Raw genomic sequence first — 17,452 nt, 5'->3', positions numbered from 1 at the left:
AAATTGTAAAATGCCTGTGAGTGTGCAGCGGCCATTTTAAGTGAGGGCACTGGGCACCTTATGGAGGCCTACTGTGGGCCTTGCTGTGGTTTTTTTACTGTAAAAGTGCCCCACCACCACACAAAGACCCTCCTCCTCACAATTAACTGGCCCCATGCTCTACGCCATTAAAAAGAGCATTCTCCCCCACCCCAGCGACAAAATCCCCTCAGAGCCGGTCTTACTCCCTGCGACCTCTCAGGCAGCCTTGGGCTTATTTCGCTCCCGCCTTTTTCCCCTCCCCCCTCTCTTCCGCAACTGCCCTGCCTCCTGCTCCGTCTTTCCCCCACATTTCCACTAAGCAGTTTGTGTCAGAAAGTCCTTGGCAGTTATAAAATGGTGGACGGGGCATTATTTGTCGGCGCAGGTCTGATGACGTCAGCAGGCAATCCGCCTTTCTATTGGATGCTGTTGCGAGTCTTCATTCCTTTTGCTGGTGAGGTATAATAGGCGCGCCACTCCCCACCCCCTTTATCCTTTATTTTAGGTATGACAGGTGAGGTTTTTTATATTTTTTATTATGCCAGATCCTTCCTTGATGGTCAAGTTACGCTTTGTCCTAATTTGATGCTGTTACTAATTTGATGCTGTTACTAATTTGATGCTGTTGCAGCGGTTACAGAGAACATAGGTTTCCAGCGTACATGAAATGGGAATATATATATATATATATATATATATATATATATATATATATATATATATATATAGACTGTGTGTGTGTGTGTGTGTGTGATATGGGGGGTGGGTGGGTCAAACTGATGTACATTTGGCTCCAGGTTGTTTGTTTGGTCAGAATTGAGTATACACTCGCTGAGTAAATGCTAAATACATGGCTTCTGCTCAAGGAACCACCATAGCTTCTAGAGGGCCATGAACATTTGTGTCCTGGGCTTTTTAGACTCATCTACCCATGTACTATGTGAAACCAAAGTGGAACAATGGCTGCCATATGTGACTTCCCCCCCCCCCCCCCAGCTCTCCCACCCCGCTATCAGGCGTCTCCTTGCCCCTGAAATGATCTTTATAGGGACAGCTGTTTGGTAATCAGTGATTTTGGTTTTCCTCTTCCCTCCCCGTCCTTTCCCCCTTGCGTGCCGTGTCTTTTTCCAGATTGTAAGGCTGAAGGTAGGGAGTGTCTTGTTCCGATTGTATGTAAACTGCTCTGGGAGCCTTTTTGGCTGAAGAGCGGGGCACAAATGCTCTGAATAAACAAACAAACAAACAAATAATGAATGAATGAATGAATAAATAAATAAATAAACAAATAAATAAATGAATATTATTATTTATACTCCGCCCATCTGGCTGGGTTTCCCCAGCCACTCTGGGGGGCTTCCAGCAAAATATTAAAATACAACAATTCATCAAATATTAAAAGCTTCCACAAACAGGGCTGCCTTCAGTGAAACTTATCCATAAGTGAAACCTGGGTGTGTGTGTGGACCCCTCTCGCATGAATTAGAGATTTTGTGCTGTCTGCATTTTTCCATGTTGTTTTCAGAAATTATTTCAGGTCAGGTCAGTTTGAACCCTTTGGGGCCTTAATTGGAAACAGGGTGTGATAATTACAGTCCGAAACCGAGTATTATGCATTTAAGTTTTAAACAATCAACCTCTTGTTTTTTCCTGTGTAGTGTAGTGTATCTATTGCTAATAGCCAACATGGTCGATCATTTTAATAAGGTCTTCGGCTATCAAAAAGAAATAATAATGTTTCTGGCTCATGGACAATTATCAATTTGGATATCCACTGTTGGCAAGCAGCATCGGGGCTCCGTCAATGGATGCATCTGCGATGGTTTCAGCGTTGTTCCCTGAGCTGTCGCAAGAACCAACTATATCTGTCCAACAACTTTAGCCAGGCTAGCTGGTTACAACTTACCCCTATAAATTCATTGGGAAAACAGATTCCGTGTCTCTGCCTCTTCTGACATGCAGATTTCATGTTCCGGAGAACAGGCTATAATTCCAGTAGCTTGTAACTCTGTTCCCGCCGATGAACAGTTCTGTGAAACTCCAAACTCTGCGCACTCCACGTTGTCTATCAGCCTTAATGTTTCCATGCTGTAAAATGGGAGATATGCATAATTAACCGTGCTTCTTTTCAGAACCGGATTGGCAGACCGTTTCGGGGTAATTTACAAACCACCCCAATCTCTGAGCGGTGTGAGATTCCAGGGGTACCAGACATGCTTATTAGGGTCTCTGTTACCTTTCGGAACAAAGAGGCACAGCGGAGTCTGCGGTGCCTTTATGATATACTAGCTGACCTGCCACGTGTTGCTGTGGCTGAATAGTTGAATAGTTGAATTATTGAATTGGTTAAAACAAAATAGAAAATTCTTTCCAGTAGCACCTTAGAGACCAACTGAGTTTGTTCTTGGTATGAGCTTTCGTGTGCATGCACACTTCTTTAGATGCACTGAAACTGAAGTCACCAGACCCTTAACTATAGTGAGGGAGTGGGGAGGGGTATTACTCAGAAGGGTGGTGGGAAGGGGTGATCAGCTGATAGGTGTGGAAAACCTGTTGCCGACTGTTAACGACTGCATTTGGTCTTACAGGAAAAAGCAAGGGGTGAGATGGCTAAAGATAGCTTTGTCATGTGTAATGAGATAAGAATCCAATGTCTTTGTTCAGACCAGGTCTCTCCGTGGTTTTGAGTTTGGTAATGAGCTGCAATTCAGCCACTTCTCTTTCCAGTCTATTTCTGAAATTCCTTTGTAATAAGACAGCTACTCTGAGATCTTTTATAGAATGTCCTGGGAGACTGAAGTGTTCTCCTACTGGTTTCTCTGTCTTGTGATTCCTGATATCAGATTTATGTCCATTTATCCTTTGGCGTAGGGTTTGGCCTGTTTGTCCAATATAGAGAGCTGAAGGGCACTGTTGGCATTTGATTGCATACACAATGTTGGAAGGTGAGCAATTAAATAGTCCTGAGATGGTGTGTTTGATGTTGTTGGGACCAGTAATGGTGTTGTCCGGGTTTATGTGGGAACAGAGTTGGCATCTGGGTTTATTGCAACTCCTTTTATTACCCAGGTTTATTATACCTGAGTTTATTACCCAGATGCCAACATTGCTGCCACATAAACCCGGACAACACCATTACTGGCCCCAACAACATCAAACATACCATCTCAGGACTATTTAATTGCTCATCTTCCAACATTGTGTATGCAATCAAATGCCGACAGTGCCAAAAACTTCAGTCCCCAGGACATTCTATACAAGATCTCAAAGTAGCTGTCTTAATACAAAGGAATTTCAGAAATGGATTCTTATCTCATTATACATGACAAAGCTATCTTTAGCCATCTCAACCCTTGCTTTTTCCTTTAGGACTAATTGCAGTCGTTAACAGTTGTCAACAGGTTTTCCACACCCATCAGCCACTCCCCCAATGGGAACATTTATATTATATCTCTCTCTATAGATATATATATAGATATAGATGGTTTATTTCCACTGTTACGGAAATTACAGGGGGGGGCACATCTTTAAAGTTGTTAAATGTTACAAATATTATTCATAAATGTATCCTTTCGATTTGACAGCTCAGCGAAGTTATCTAGCTTTAAAAATCATATAAAATCAACTCCTTTGCCAGTTTCCTCCATTCCAACGCTATTTTGCCCTTGAAAAGGGACTCCAGGAGGTGCCCAATGGTGACAATTGCTGAGCTGAAACAAAATAAAATAAAAAATTCCGTCCAGGAGCACCTTAGAGACCAACTAAGTTTGTTCTTGGTATGAGCTTTTGTGTGCATGCACACTTCTTCAGATTGCTGAGCTGATTGTTGGCCAAGGAAAGCATAATTCCATCCCCAGACTTGCCAAGGGGTCCAGACATGCAAAGGAAGTTCTATTGTGCTTGGAGTGGTGGGACTTCAGAGGTGTTTGCCTAATCTTATACCTGGGTCTTCATAGAATCATAGAATCCTAGAGTTGGAAGAGACCCCAAGGGCCATCCAGTCCAACCCCCTGCCAAGCAGGAAACCCCATCAAAGCATTCCTGACAGATGGCTGTCAAGCCTCCGCTTAAAGACCTCCAAAGGAGGAGACTCCACCACACTCCTGGGCAGCAAATTCCACTGTCAAACAGCTCTTACTGTCAGGAAGTTCTTCCTCATGTTTAGGTGGAATCTTCTTTCTTGTAGTTTGAATCCATTGCCCCGTGTCCGCTTCTCTGGAGCAGCAGAAAACAACCTCTCACCCTCCTCTAGATGACATCCTTTTATATATTTGAACATGGCTATCATATCCCCCCTTAACCTTCTCTTCTCCAGGCTAAACATACCCAGCTCCCTAAGCCTTTCCTCATAAGGCATCGTTTCCAGGCCTTGGACCATTTTGGTTGCCCTCCTCTGGACACGTTCCAGCTTGTCAGTATCCTTCTTGAACTGTGGTGCCCAGAACTGGACACAGTATTCCAGGTGAGGTCTGACCAGAGCAGAATATAGTGGTACTATTACTTCCCTTGATCTAGACGCTATACTCCTATTGATGCAGCCCAGAATTGCATTGGCTTGTTTAGCTGCTGCATCACACTGTTGACTCATGTCAAGTTTATGGTCTACCAAGACTCCTAGATCCTTTCCACATGAGCTGCTCTCAAGCCAGGTGTCACCCATCCTGTATTTGTGCCTTTCATTTTTTTTGCCCAAGTGTAGTACTTTGCATTTCTCCCTGTTAAAATTCATCTTGTTTGCTTTGGCCCAGTTCTCTAATCTGTTAAGGTCATTTTGAAGTGTGATCCTGTCCTCTGGGGTATTAGCCACCCCTCCCAATTTGGTGTCATCTGCAAACTTGATCAGGTTACCCTCAAGCCCATCATCCAAGTCCTTGATGAAGATGTTGAATAAGACTGGGCCCAAGACAGAACCCTGTGGCACCCCACTAGTCACTTCTCTCCAGGATGAAGAGGAGCCATTCATGAGCACCCTTTGGGTTCGGTCCGTCAGCCAGTTACAAATCCACTGAATGGTAGCATTGTCTAGCCCGCATTTTACCAGCTTCTTTACGAGAATATCTTTTTTTTTTTTTAAGAATAGCTTGTTTACAAGAATATCAAAGGATATCAAAGATGGATGGATAAGCTCCATATGTTCCTTATGTAGATGCTATCTTTTAATGACAGAGTTGCAAGCTGCAATTTACACCCTGGTCTGAATATCGTGTAAAATGTCTTTCCTACTCACATACTGTGGAGGTGGGGGTTTTATTCTCCTCTCTCTGTTCACACTGAGAGCCAGTGTGGTGTAGTGGCTAAGAGTGGCAGACTCGTAATCTGGTGAACCGGGTTCGCGTCTCCTCTCCTCCACATGCAGCTGCTGGGTGACCTTGGGCTAGTCACACTTCTCTGAAGTCACTTAGCCCCACTCACCTCACAGAGTGTTTGTTGTGGGGGAGGAAGGGAAAGGAGAATGTTAGCCGCTTTGAGAATCCTTCGGGTAGTGATGAAGCGGGATATCACATCCAAACTCTTCTTCCTTCCAAGGGAGTCAGTTCCACTGCCAAATGGCTCTTGCTGTCAGAAAGTTCTTCCTACGGTTTTGTCGGGATCTCCTTTCTTGTTTTTTGAATCCATTGATTTGGGTCTTAATGCACACAGTTCTGGGATTGTTTATTTTTTATTTTGTTTTGTTTTATTAAAGCAGCAATGACAATCTGCTGTGAGATTGCAAGCTCCATGGGGGCGGAGCGATGTGCTTTGCTCTCAGTGGACACCAGAGGGTGGTGTAGTGGTTAAGAGCGGCAGACTCGCAATCTGGGGAACCGGGTTCGTGTCTCCACTCCTCCACATGCAGCTGCTGGGTGACCTTGGGCTAGTCCCACTTCTCTGAAGTCTCTCAGCCCCACTCACCTCACAGAAGGGGGAGGAAGGGAAAGGAGAATGTGAGCTGCTTTGAGACTCCTTCAGGTAGTGATAAAGTGGGATATCAAATCCAAACTCCCCCTTCTTCTTCTTCTTCTTCTTCTTCTTCTTCTTCTTCTTCATGACTTCTAACATGGCTTCACTTATGTCAAGGAAGCAGCGTCTTTTAGGCATTTGGTATTGTCCTCCAAGGGACCCAGGTGGCACTGTGGGTTAAACCACCGAGCCTAGGGCTTGCCGATCAGAAGTTCGGCGGTTCGAATCCCTGCGACGGGGTGAGCTCCTGTTGTTCGGTCCCAGCTCCTGCCCACCTAGCACTTCGAAAGCACATCAAAGTGCAAGTAGATAAATAGGGACCGCTCCGGCGGGAAGGTAAACGGCGTTTCCGTGCGCTGCTCTGGTTCGCCAGAAAGCGGCTTTGTCATGCTGGCCACATGACCCGGAAGCTGTCTGCGGACAAACGCCGGCTCCCTTGGCCTATAGAGCGAGATGAGCGCCGCAACCCCAGAGTCGGACACGACTGGACCTAATGGTCAGGGGTCCCTTTACCTTTACCTATTGTCCTCCATGTCATATTCCCTGTTCATTGGGTGCGCTCTTACAACATCATACTTGATAATACTTGCTGGTTGCATTATCCTGGCCAGCCTGAGCCATCTTTTGAAATGGTACATACCCTGGTTCCATAAACCATGGTCACACAGACCTCCCCTATCGCTATCCATGCACAAAATGTGCTCTTTCGGGTGCCTCTGAAGGATTTGTTAAGTGAAAATAATAACTATCGGGAGAGGTTTTCCCAAGATATTTCCTCCCGCAGAGGAAATATTTGCGGTCAGGACTGCTCCCCTGCACTATTTCAGACACGGGGTTTAGGTACTTACGTACGCTTTATGAACATTCGTTTTTATTTGTGATACCTTAGAATTCTTAATAATTTTTTTTAAAAAATCCTTCTAGTAGCACCTTAGAGACCAACTACTGGAAGGATTTATTTTTTATTTTTTTATTAAGAATTCTATGGTGCTACAATGAATGGGGTAACTGTGCCCCTGAAGGACCAGGTGCGCAGCCTGGGAGTCATTCTGGACTCACAGCTGTCCATGGAGGCGCAGGTCCATTCTGTGTCCAGGGCGGCTGTCTCCCAGCTCCATCTGGTAGGCAGGATGAGACCCTACCTGCCCGCAGACTGTCTCACCAGAGTGGTACATGCTCTGGTTATCTCCCGCTTGGACTACTGCAATGCGCTCTACGTGGGGCTACCTTTGAAGGTGACCCAGAAACTGCAATTAATCCAGAATGCGGCAGCTAGACTGGTGACTGGGAGTGGCCGCCGGGACCACATAACACCAGTCCTGAGAGATCTACATTGGCTCCCAGTACGTTTCCGAGCACAATTCAAAGTGTTGGTGCTGACCTTGAAAGCCCTAAGTGGCCTTGATCCTGTATACCTGAAGGAGCATCTCCACCCCCATCATTCAGTCCGGACACTGAGATCCAGCGCCGAGGGCCTTCTGGTGGTTCCCTCACTGCGAGAAGCAAAGCTGCAGGGAACCAGGCAGAGGGCCTTCTCGGTGGTGGCGCCTGCCCTGTGGAACGCCCTCCCATCACAGGTCAAGGAAATAAACAACTACCTGACATTCAGAAAATACCTGAAGGCAGCCCTGTTTAGGGAAGTTTTTAAACTGTGATATTTTAAATGTATGGAAGCCGCCCAGAGTGGCTGGGGAGACCCAGTCAGATGGGCGGGGTACAAATAAATTATTATTATTATTATTATTATTATTATTATTATTATTATTATTATTATTACAGGAAGGATTTTTTTTATTTTTTATTTTGTTTTGACTATGGCAGACCAACACGGCTACCTACCTGCAACTGGAACTTAGAATTCTTGTGACACTGTGAAGAGGGTTGGAGGGGGGCAGCTACTGGAAAGAATAATCATCATCATTATTATTATTATTACATGATTAATGTGTGGAATATTAAATTGTAAAACCAATAAACATATTTGAAAAAAATATTATTATTATTCCCTTATTTTTTATCATTACTTATTCCCAGGGTATAACCTTTCTCCAAAGCGGGGATCCTCTGGATCATTTGGGGTCCCCTTTCCCCCCCTGAATCCTTTTCCAGGCGAGGCGACCAGAACATCCATCTCTGCGCGCGCAGGCTCCGGAGCGGCCGCGCTCGAATCTATTCTGGCCGCTGACGGCTGCCGTAGCCGAAGCGCCGAAGAGAAGAAGAGCGGGTGCGGGCGCCAGGAGCCGCGCCTGCGCAGTCCGAGTACGGGAAGCCGAGCCTGAGACGGGATACCGGCGGGAGGACCGTTTTGCGCCTGCGCGGTCCGGACGGTTGCCATGGAGTCGGAAGGGGCCTACGAGCCGGGCTTCGTGGGGATCCGCTTCTGCCAGGAATGGTGAGGCGCCGAGAGCCTGGAGGGTGAGCCGGGGGGGGGGGGGGGCGAGATAGAGAGACGGCGGGGGCCGCGTTGAACGGCCCCCCATCAGTCACCTTAGGGGGCTGGGCTAGATGACCCCGGGGGTCCCCCTTCCAACGCTGCAGGTTTGTGATATGCCGAGAAGGCGCCGGGGGGGGGGTATACTGTATAATCAATAACCGAAAGTAAGCAGGGACTGGGATGGTTTTCCAAAACACACCTGAAGAATCTGAGGAAGTGCGCATGCGCACGAAAGCTCATACCAAGAACAAACTTAAATGGTGCTACTGGAAGGATTACTATTATTATTATTATTTTGTTCCAAAACACAGTCAGGGGTTGGGGAGAGATGCACGTGGTGGAGCAACAGCAGCAGCGATCATAGCAAGAGGAATAATAGGAAACAAACAAACAAACAACCAACAACTTATACCCCGCCCACCTGGCTGGGTTTCCCCTGCCACTCAGGGCGGCTTCCAGACTAAATATATCTTACCCTCAGCTGTTCTTGAAGGTAGATACCAAAAAATTCCAATCGAGATCCGGCTATGCCCCTGTGGATCCGGTTATGTAGAGACTGTGTCGCACGTACTCTTGTCCTGCCCCCTATATAAAGACCGGAGGGATGAGACCATCACGCCGCTCCTATCTGCCATCCCAGGCCGCTCTTGTGAAGCCAAATTCTAGCCGACCAGAACAGCTCGATAACAAGAGAAGGTTGCCAGATTTATCGAGAGAGCAATGAGATTGAGAGCTGCTATCTGAACGACAACAGTGTAGTCATCCGGATTCCCAGCATAGGATTTTATTATTATCATTATTATTAATATTTTACTATTTATGCTAAGTTCCAAGAAGATATTGCCTTGAGTTTTAATAGGTTATAAGGTTTTATTGATAACCATATATGTTGTATTTTTGTTGGTGTTTGTCTTTTGGATGCTATGGCCAGTCGGCTACGCAAATAAAGTTTGAATTTGAATACTAAAATACAACAATTCTTCAAATAATAGAAGCTTCCCTAAACAGGGCTGCCTTCAGATGTCTTCTAAACTTCAGATAGTTGTTTATTTCCTTGACATCTGATGGGAGGGCGCCACCACCGAGAAGGCCCTCTGCCTGGTTCCCTGTAACCTCACTTCTAGCAGGGAGGGAACCGCCAGAAGACCCTCGGAGCTGGACCTCAGTGTCTGGGCAGAACGATGGGGGTGGAGACGCTCCTTCAGGTCTACTGGGCCTTTGAGGCCATTTAGGGCTTTCAAGGTCAGCACCAGCACTTTGAATTGTGCTCGGAAACATACTGGGAGCCAATGTAGGTCCTTCAAGACCGGTGTTATGTGGTCCCGGCGGCATAGCTGTCAACTTTTCCCTTTTCTTGCGAGGAATCCTATTCGGAATAAGGGAATTTCCCTTTTTTTTTTTTTAACAGAATTTATTAGCATTTTCGTACAGAAAAAAGAAACACAAACCCGACCCCACACCTACAAATATAAAAACAGATACAAACACACATAATGCCAGGATTTTCTTCTTAGTTATATGCCTAACAAAGAAAAAATTTCTACTTTCAAATCTTGACGCTTGACTTCCCCCGCCTTTTCACCTTCGGTTTTAAATCAATATACTTAATTCCTTAACAACTTCACTCTATAAAAATTTAGTTTTACTTGAAAATAACACAATTATCTTAATTTTACTATTATAACCTAAATCATAATCAAATATTCTTATAACTAAACTTATTTCTTCTATCCTTTAACATGCTGCTTTTAACTTAAAGTTCAATATCTCCTTTCTTACTTAGAATAACCTTATACTTAACAGACTTCACACACCGATTTCGGATACCATGACAGACCATTTAGATTGTACATTTAATACTTCAACCCACTCCCCTTCTGTCCATTATCTTTTTCTGTCTTTCACCAGAACTGGCTCTCCAATAAACTCCTTCCAGACGTCCACAAGTCCAGGCTGCATTCACAACAAACCTTGCGTCGAGCTTCAGGGTGTTCAGCATTCTCCTTCTGGGCTCCTCCGTTTCTTCTTGCCATTCTTGTTCTTGTAAAAATCTTAATTCCATGTCCCTCGACGCCAAGCTGCCACCTCGGCGTCTGGATATTCTGAATTTCCCCGTCCTGGGGCTGCCACCCCCAGAGATCGGTTCCTGTTTCCGGAGTTGCCCAATCGCTTCAAAATATTTTCCAATCACCCCTTCTAGCTCTTTGCACAGGCATGATTCCATTTGATCAATCTTTTTCCAAGCCTCCTCTGTGGAAAGTAAATTCTTTTCCCTTAGAATTCCACACAAAGCTTGTAATTTACGATTTATCAGTTCCAGCCTCAAAACAGTAAGCCTTTCTTCATCTTGTAAGTCCAAATTCAGCGACAGTGCAATCGCAAAGTCCAGCATTTTCAGAGGGAGAGTGAGTATCCAATTTCAGTTCCTGTCTCTTCCTCCCTTTGTATCAATTTTTTCCCACGTCAGTCCCGGTCGCCATTTCTCCGAAGCCGAGGTGTAGAGCCCAAAACTTCAAAAGGAGATATTTTATTCCCAGTTAACCCCCAAAAGGAGATCTCTGCAGTCTCAGTTTTAAAATTCCCAATGCTTTCTATCGATTGTAGTAGCAGCAGTCACTTAAAGAGTTAATTTCTTTTCATGCCGAAGGGAGGGAAGGCGGGCTGCCTTTCTTCTTTCCCCCAGATCGTTCCAAGAATACAAAGAGTCATTCAACTACTCACAGTCACTGGGTTCTTATCAGCTCATCAAAGACAGGTAGAACTTAGACGCTCATCAAAGGCTCTGCCGCCGCATTTACATCCCGGTTGGGGCATGTCCCCTAAAGCCCGGCTCCGTCGTCCCTTCACCCCCACTCCCCCTTTACAGGGGGAGCGGGGGAAGGGTTCAGAGCCACAATGGGCACAGCCGGGGAGCCCAGGGTGGGGGACGCTCTTCCCCCACCCCAACCGGAGCCCCGATATGCGGGTACAGGGCTCCTAACCCCCGGGATGTACTGAGTTGCCTCGCAGCCGAGGCAACTCACGACCACCATTCAATTGCGTCGCCGCCGGAAGTCTCGAATTTCCCTTTTTTAAAAAGGGGGAAAGTTGACAGCTATGCTCAGCGGCCGCTCCCAGTCACCAGTCTAGAGTTATCTGGATCCATTTTAATCTGGTTTTGGGATTTAGATTCAAAGCCACAAGAGCCTTGATGCGCTGGCTGGTGAGCTGTGGGACTGTTCCCAGAGAGAGGCGATGGAGGGATGAGCGCCATCTGCCCTTCTCTTCCCTCTGTAGCATGGACAGTAACCGCCTTCTTGGCCGCTGGACCTCCTGTTGGTCTCATTTGCTCAATTCGCTGGAAACTGTCTTCATACGTAGGGGAAGTTCCTAACTCGCAGAGGATTTGAGACCCATTGGCAGCCCTCCAGGGGCATATGGGGGGTTAGGGGAGGGGACATGTCATTCTCCTTCCACCTTTGGTCCCAGCCTTGCACTCAGCTCTCATAGAATCCTAGAATCCTAGAGTTGTTTATGTGTAAGAGAAGCCCACACAGGTCACGCAAAAGATCTCCAAACCTCCAAGCCTTCTTGGTAGTGGTGCCCACCCTGTGGAACGCCCTCCCATCAGAGGTCAAAGAGATAAGCAACTACTTGACATTCAGAAACTACCTGAAGGCAGCCCTGTTTAGGGAAGCTTTTAATCTGTGATATTTTAATGTATTTTAATATTTGTTGGAAGCCGCCCAGAGTGGCTTGGGGGACCCGGCCAGATGGGCGGGGTACAAATAATAAAATTATTATTATTATTATTATTATTATTATTATTATTATTATTATAACAATCATTATACCCTTATTGTCATTACTAATTCCCTGTGTGTGGCGGCAGTTGCATGCTATCGGATTCAAGGAGCCACAGGTGAGAGAAGAGAAGCTTAAGGGGTGATATGATAGCCATGTTCAAATATATAAAAGGATGTCATATAGAGGAGGGAGAAAGGTTGTTTTCTGCTGCTCCAGAGAAGCAGACACGGGGCAATGGATTCAAACTACAAGAAAGAAGATTCCACCTAAGCATTAGGAAGAACTTCCTGACAGTAAGAGCTGTTGGACAGTGGAATTTGCTGCCCAGGAGTGTGGTGGAGTCTCCTTCTTTGGAGGTCTTGAAGCGGAGGCTTGACAGCCATCTGTCAGGAATGCTTGGATGGTGTTTCCTGCTTGGCAGGGGGTTGGACTGGATGGCCCTTGGGGTCTCTTCCAACTCTAGGATTCTATGATTCTATGAGTCAGACTTATTGGTCCATCCAGCCTAATATTGTCCACACTGACGGGCAGCAGTGGTCTCCAGGATTTCAGGCAGTGAGTACCTCCCAGCCCTACCGGAGATGCTGCAGAGAATTGAACCCGGGACTTTTTCCACGCAAAGCAGCTGCTCTCTACCACTGTGCCACAGCCCCTTGTAGCTTTGGGCTTCAGCTCCTGTCAGCTCAAGGCAGAACAGATGTTGCTGCCCACATCTGGAGGGCACCAGGTCCGGGCAAGGCTGCTCTCAGCTGTTGACAGCCCACTCCCCACTTCATTGGATGTCTGTCCACTAGTTCTAGTTTTACATTTCCGCCTCACCTTTTCTCCAAGAAACTCACTTAAATCTTTCTCTCTCTTCTCTCTCTTTTTTTAACAGCAACAACATGTTGTACCCTAAAGAAGACAAAGAGAACAGGATCCTTCTCTATGCTGTGAGTGTCAGGTGGCAATGCTCACTTCAGGTAGACTCTCTTGAGTGCAGAGTTTCACCGTGAGCTGTTGTGGCTTGGTGGCAGTCGAGCTTGCCCCAAGTTTGCTAGCTTAGAGCTGTGGACCTTGGGAGGCAGCCATAACTCAGCCTTTTGAGATTGCTGGGCACGGATCGCGAGTGTGCAGTATCAGGAGCGAGACAGCAGTGGCTCACACAGAGCAGGTGGTTAACTCTTTATTAGAAAAACAGGATCCGCACAGGAATGCCAGGCCTAATGAGCACAGCCACTCTTCTTTGGTAGGTCTTGTCGTTTATGAACCAGTCGCGGAGACTGAAGGCCCCCGCCTTCGCACAAGTCTCCTCTCCCAAGTCTTTCCTAAGCAATCTGAGACTGTGCCTGCAGTTCTTCCTTTGCTCCTCACACTTCATACCTCTGCTGGTCCTGGGAGCCCGGGGAAGAGGGGCGCTTGTCACAGCAGGAGGGGAAAGACACCTGTGCTGCTTCACCAGCCTGACTCATCCCTGCCTCTTGGCCTCCCTCATCCTGCTCTGCCGCTTCCGCCTCTGTCTTGACTTTTCTCTGCCACAGACTCCGAGCTCACTAAGCCCTGCTACATCTTCAGCTTCTGACACCTCCTCCTCCCCATCTTCTCCCTCTGACCACTCATGGTTGTCCCACCACCAATCCCCGCACTCGGAGCCTTCTTCCCTTGGGGGTTCCCTAGCTGGTGCCTCCCACTGTTCCTCTATGTCAGGGGTCAGCAAACTTTTTCAGCAGGGGGCCGGTCCACTGTCCCTCAGACCTTGTGGGGGGCCGGATTATATTTTGAAAAAAATATATGAACAAATTCCTATGCCCCACAAATAACCCAGAGATGCATTTTAAATAAAAGCACACATTCTACTCTTGTAAAAACATGCCGATTCCCGGACTGTCCAAGGGCCGCATTTAGAAGGCGATTGGGCCGCATCTGGCCCCTGGGCCTTAGTTTGGGGACCCCTGCTTTATGTCAACCAGTCTGTGACATCCAGGCGGTTTCTCCCTCCTGCCATCAGTCTTGCAGGTAATGTTTTGCCCCAGGGCTTGCTGGGAACGTGAACGTGTGACCGTTCTTCTCTTCTCCCTGCAGTGCCGGAACTGCGACTACCAGCAGGAGGCCGACAATAGTTGCATCTACGTCAATAAGATCACGCATGAAGTTGAGTAAGTACCAGCAGCTGCCTTGAAGGAATTGCTGGCCCTGTGTTGATCTGCCGGAAACCCCGGGGAGGCCGTTGCCAGACATGCTACACAAGGGAATGCTCTGACTTTGCATAAGGCAACCTCCTGTATTCCTGTGTTGCAAATCCAGCCTAGTTTTGCGTCCGCTCTGTTCAGACAAGTGAAACATGGGGAAATGCCCTAGTGGTTGATCGCAAGCCGAACGTGAACCGGCAAGGTGACATAGCTGCAGTGAAAAGTTATTTCTCGGCTGCCTTCACAGAACCATAGTTTCCAAGGCAGGTGCCAGGCCAAGAGAAGAGGGGGGCTTTTTGGAAAATCCAGAAAGGTGGTAAGGAAGCAGCCAGGTGTGATGGGGGAAGCGCAATGAGAAGAATGATGAGTGCAAAAGGGCAGGGTGTTGTCCCCCCCGGGGGTGTGGGGCTGACTTTTGACAGCAAGAGATTGCCGTTCAACACATGATGGTTTGCAATGTACAGTGGTACCTCTGGATGCGAACGGGATCCGTTCCGGAGCCCCGTTCGCATCACGAGCAATCCGCATCCTGAGTGCCGCATCTGCGCAACGCGATTTGGCGCTTCTGCGCATGCTCGTGACATCATTTGACGTGTCTGCGCATGCGCGAACCGCCAAACCTGGAAGTACAGTGGTGCCCCGCCAGACAAATGCCTCGCTAGACGAAAAACTCGCTAGACGAACGCATTCGTCTAGCGGAAGGCTGCCCCACAACATGAATTTGTCTATGGGGCTGCCTCGCAAGACGAAAATTTTCCCAATTTTTTTTTCGTCTAGCGAAAACCGCGGTTTACATTGCCGCTTCGCTAGACGAAAAACCCGCTAGACGAAAAAACTCACAGAACGAATGATTTTCGTCTAGCGGGGCACCACTGTAACCCGTTCCAGTACTTCTGGGTTTGGCGCATTCGTAACCCGTGACACGCAGCGTTTGTAACACGAGGTACGACTGTAGTTTCAAGATGGGCTGGCTGGGAGTGCGCAGGCTAACTATCGGAAGAATCACTTTCTAACCATCTGCATTTCAGTGAACTAACCCAGATCATTGCTGACGTTTCCCAGGACCCAACTCTGCCCCGAACAGAGGACCACCCCTGCCAGAAGTGAGTGCTGAGCTGTAGCCATTCTACTTTTTTAAAAAAAAGTCTGGCAAATGCCACAAAGCATAGAACAGCCTGGGAGAAACAAAAACCTTCGATGGAGGAGGCTGGCCTTCCCCGACTTGGTGCCTCCCAGACATTTTGGACTACAACTTCCATCACCTAGTCCAAAACATTGGGCACGGGGTACCAGGTTGGGAAGGCTGGGTGTGTGCCATTTCCTCTGCATTTCCGGGATCCGCCTGCCTCAACCAGATCTTTCTACCCCTGTCTTCCAGGTGCGGCCACAAGGAAGCCGTGTTTTTCCAGTCTCACAGCGCAAGGGCTGAGGTGAGGAGCCAGTGTGGTGTAGTGGTTAAGAGCGGTGGACTCATAATCTGGTGAACCGGGTTTGCGTCTCCGCTCCTCCACATGCAGCTGCTGGGTGACCTTGGGCTAGTCACACTTCTCTGAAATCTCTCAGCCCCACTCACCCCACAGAGGAAGGGGAAGGAGAATGTCAGCCGCTTTGAGACTCCTTCGGGTAGTGATAAAGCGGGATATCAAATCCAAACTCTTCTTTTGAGATCTAAGGCAACTGGTGTTTTTGTAACCCCTGGCAGCAACACCCCTCTTAAAAATTACGAGCAATGACATTCGCTTGCTTTGCATGTGGGTTTCCCCACATCGGGTCCTCTACTTCAGTAGCAGAATTTCAGCCGTGACTCCCACTTGATTTGCATGTCTTGTTTTCCACCCTCTGCCCCACTCACTTATTCAAATATCTCCTCTTAAAGCCAGCCGGGCGACCGCCATAGAGTTTGGAGTCTCTGTCGCTTAAAAATAAAACCACCGTGGGTGTTTCAGCTGAGCTCCTTACAGACTCGCAAAAGGGCGTTGTTCCCAGTGCCAAAACAATTTTCAGTTCTGCATAGAGGACAGCTCAAAACAAAACAGCATTATGGTTAAGTTGCAAACGCAACTGGAGTTCTCCCCCCCCCCCCGAGCTCCAAAACCTGGGGATTAGGGTCTGTGGAGGTTTGAAAAGTGGCCTCTGGTTCTGTTTGGTTTTAAGCCTTCACATTTCCCGGGAGGTCATGGGGGCAAGGCATGAAAACACACCTGGAATACCCGTCTCACCCCTCCCCTCTCTGCTTTAGGATGCCATGCGACTGTATTACGTCTGCACAGCCCCACACTGCGGTCACCGCTGGACAGAGTGAAGCCCGTGGAGATGTCAGCCTCCTCCTTGTCCCTTTCCTGCCGTTACCTTCACTTCTTCTCTCCTTTCTGACAAACTTCCGGATGATTCAACTGCTGCCTGCCTGTGCCTAGACACCCTCTTTGACGTGGGTGGTTTGTGTTTTCGGCTCTGTTAATAAAACATGGTATATATTTTTACAAAAGTCCCAGAGTTGTGCTTCCTCAAGCCTTCCTGGGTGGGGCAGGTGCGGCTGGCACATTTGTAGGAATAGGAATAGGAATAATTTATTATTGGCCAAGTACATTTTCCAACATACTTGGAATTTGTTTCGGCTACATTGCAATGTAAACATACAGACTCTGTTCCTCTCACAATACAAAGAAGCAGAGAAACCCCACCCATATTTTGCCTCCCCTTCAGCTATACAACTACGAATTTAACAATTTAATGGCACAAGGGAAAAAACTATTCTTGTGCCTGGCCGATTTTGTATATGAAGTCCTGTAGCGATGTCCAGATGGAAGTAAATCAAGCAGATGATGACCGGGATGTAAAGGATCTGCGCCAATTCCCTCTGCTCTCTTCCTAACTCGGGTAGCATAAATTGTCTCTATTGAAGGCAAGCTAACACCAATTACCCTCCTTGCAATTCTTACAGCTCGTTGGAGCCTTTTCTTGTCTCTCTTGGAGGCTGTACCGTACCAAGCTGTTATAGAATTACAGAGAACAGTTTCAATTAAAGTGGCTTGGCAAGAATAATAAAGCCTTAAGAGTTGGAAACCTAGACAGCATCTTAAAAAGCAGAGACATCACCTTGCCGACA

The 17,452-nt window shown here is 47.3% G+C and overlaps 1 protein-coding gene across 1 annotated transcript; it reads left to right on the top strand.

Annotated features, from left to right (window-relative positions):
- Nucleotides 1–8,220: 8,220 nt before the first annotated feature.
- Nucleotides 8,221–16,835, top strand: POLR2I (RNA polymerase II subunit I). The gene is made up of 6 exons (XM_033158627.1): nucleotides 8,221–8,350; nucleotides 13,056–13,110; nucleotides 14,240–14,313; nucleotides 15,375–15,449; nucleotides 15,725–15,776; nucleotides 16,586–16,835. Exons 1-6 carry the CDS (start codon nucleotides 8,292–8,294, stop codon nucleotides 16,646–16,648), a joined length of 378 nt encoding a protein of 125 aa, XP_033014518.1. The 5' UTR covers nucleotides 8,221–8,291; the 3' UTR covers nucleotides 16,649–16,835.
- The last annotated feature ends 617 nt before the right edge of the window (nucleotides 16,836–17,452 follow it).

This window comes from Lacerta agilis, chromosome 8, assembly GCF_009819535.1.
Source record: "Lacerta agilis isolate rLacAgi1 chromosome 8, rLacAgi1.pri, whole genome shotgun sequence".
In the NCBI taxonomy this organism is placed as follows: domain Eukaryota; kingdom Metazoa; phylum Chordata; class Lepidosauria; order Squamata; family Lacertidae; genus Lacerta; species Lacerta agilis.
The sequence above is the reverse complement of the archived record's forward strand: the minus strand, read 5'-3'. Positions and strand labels throughout refer to the sequence as shown.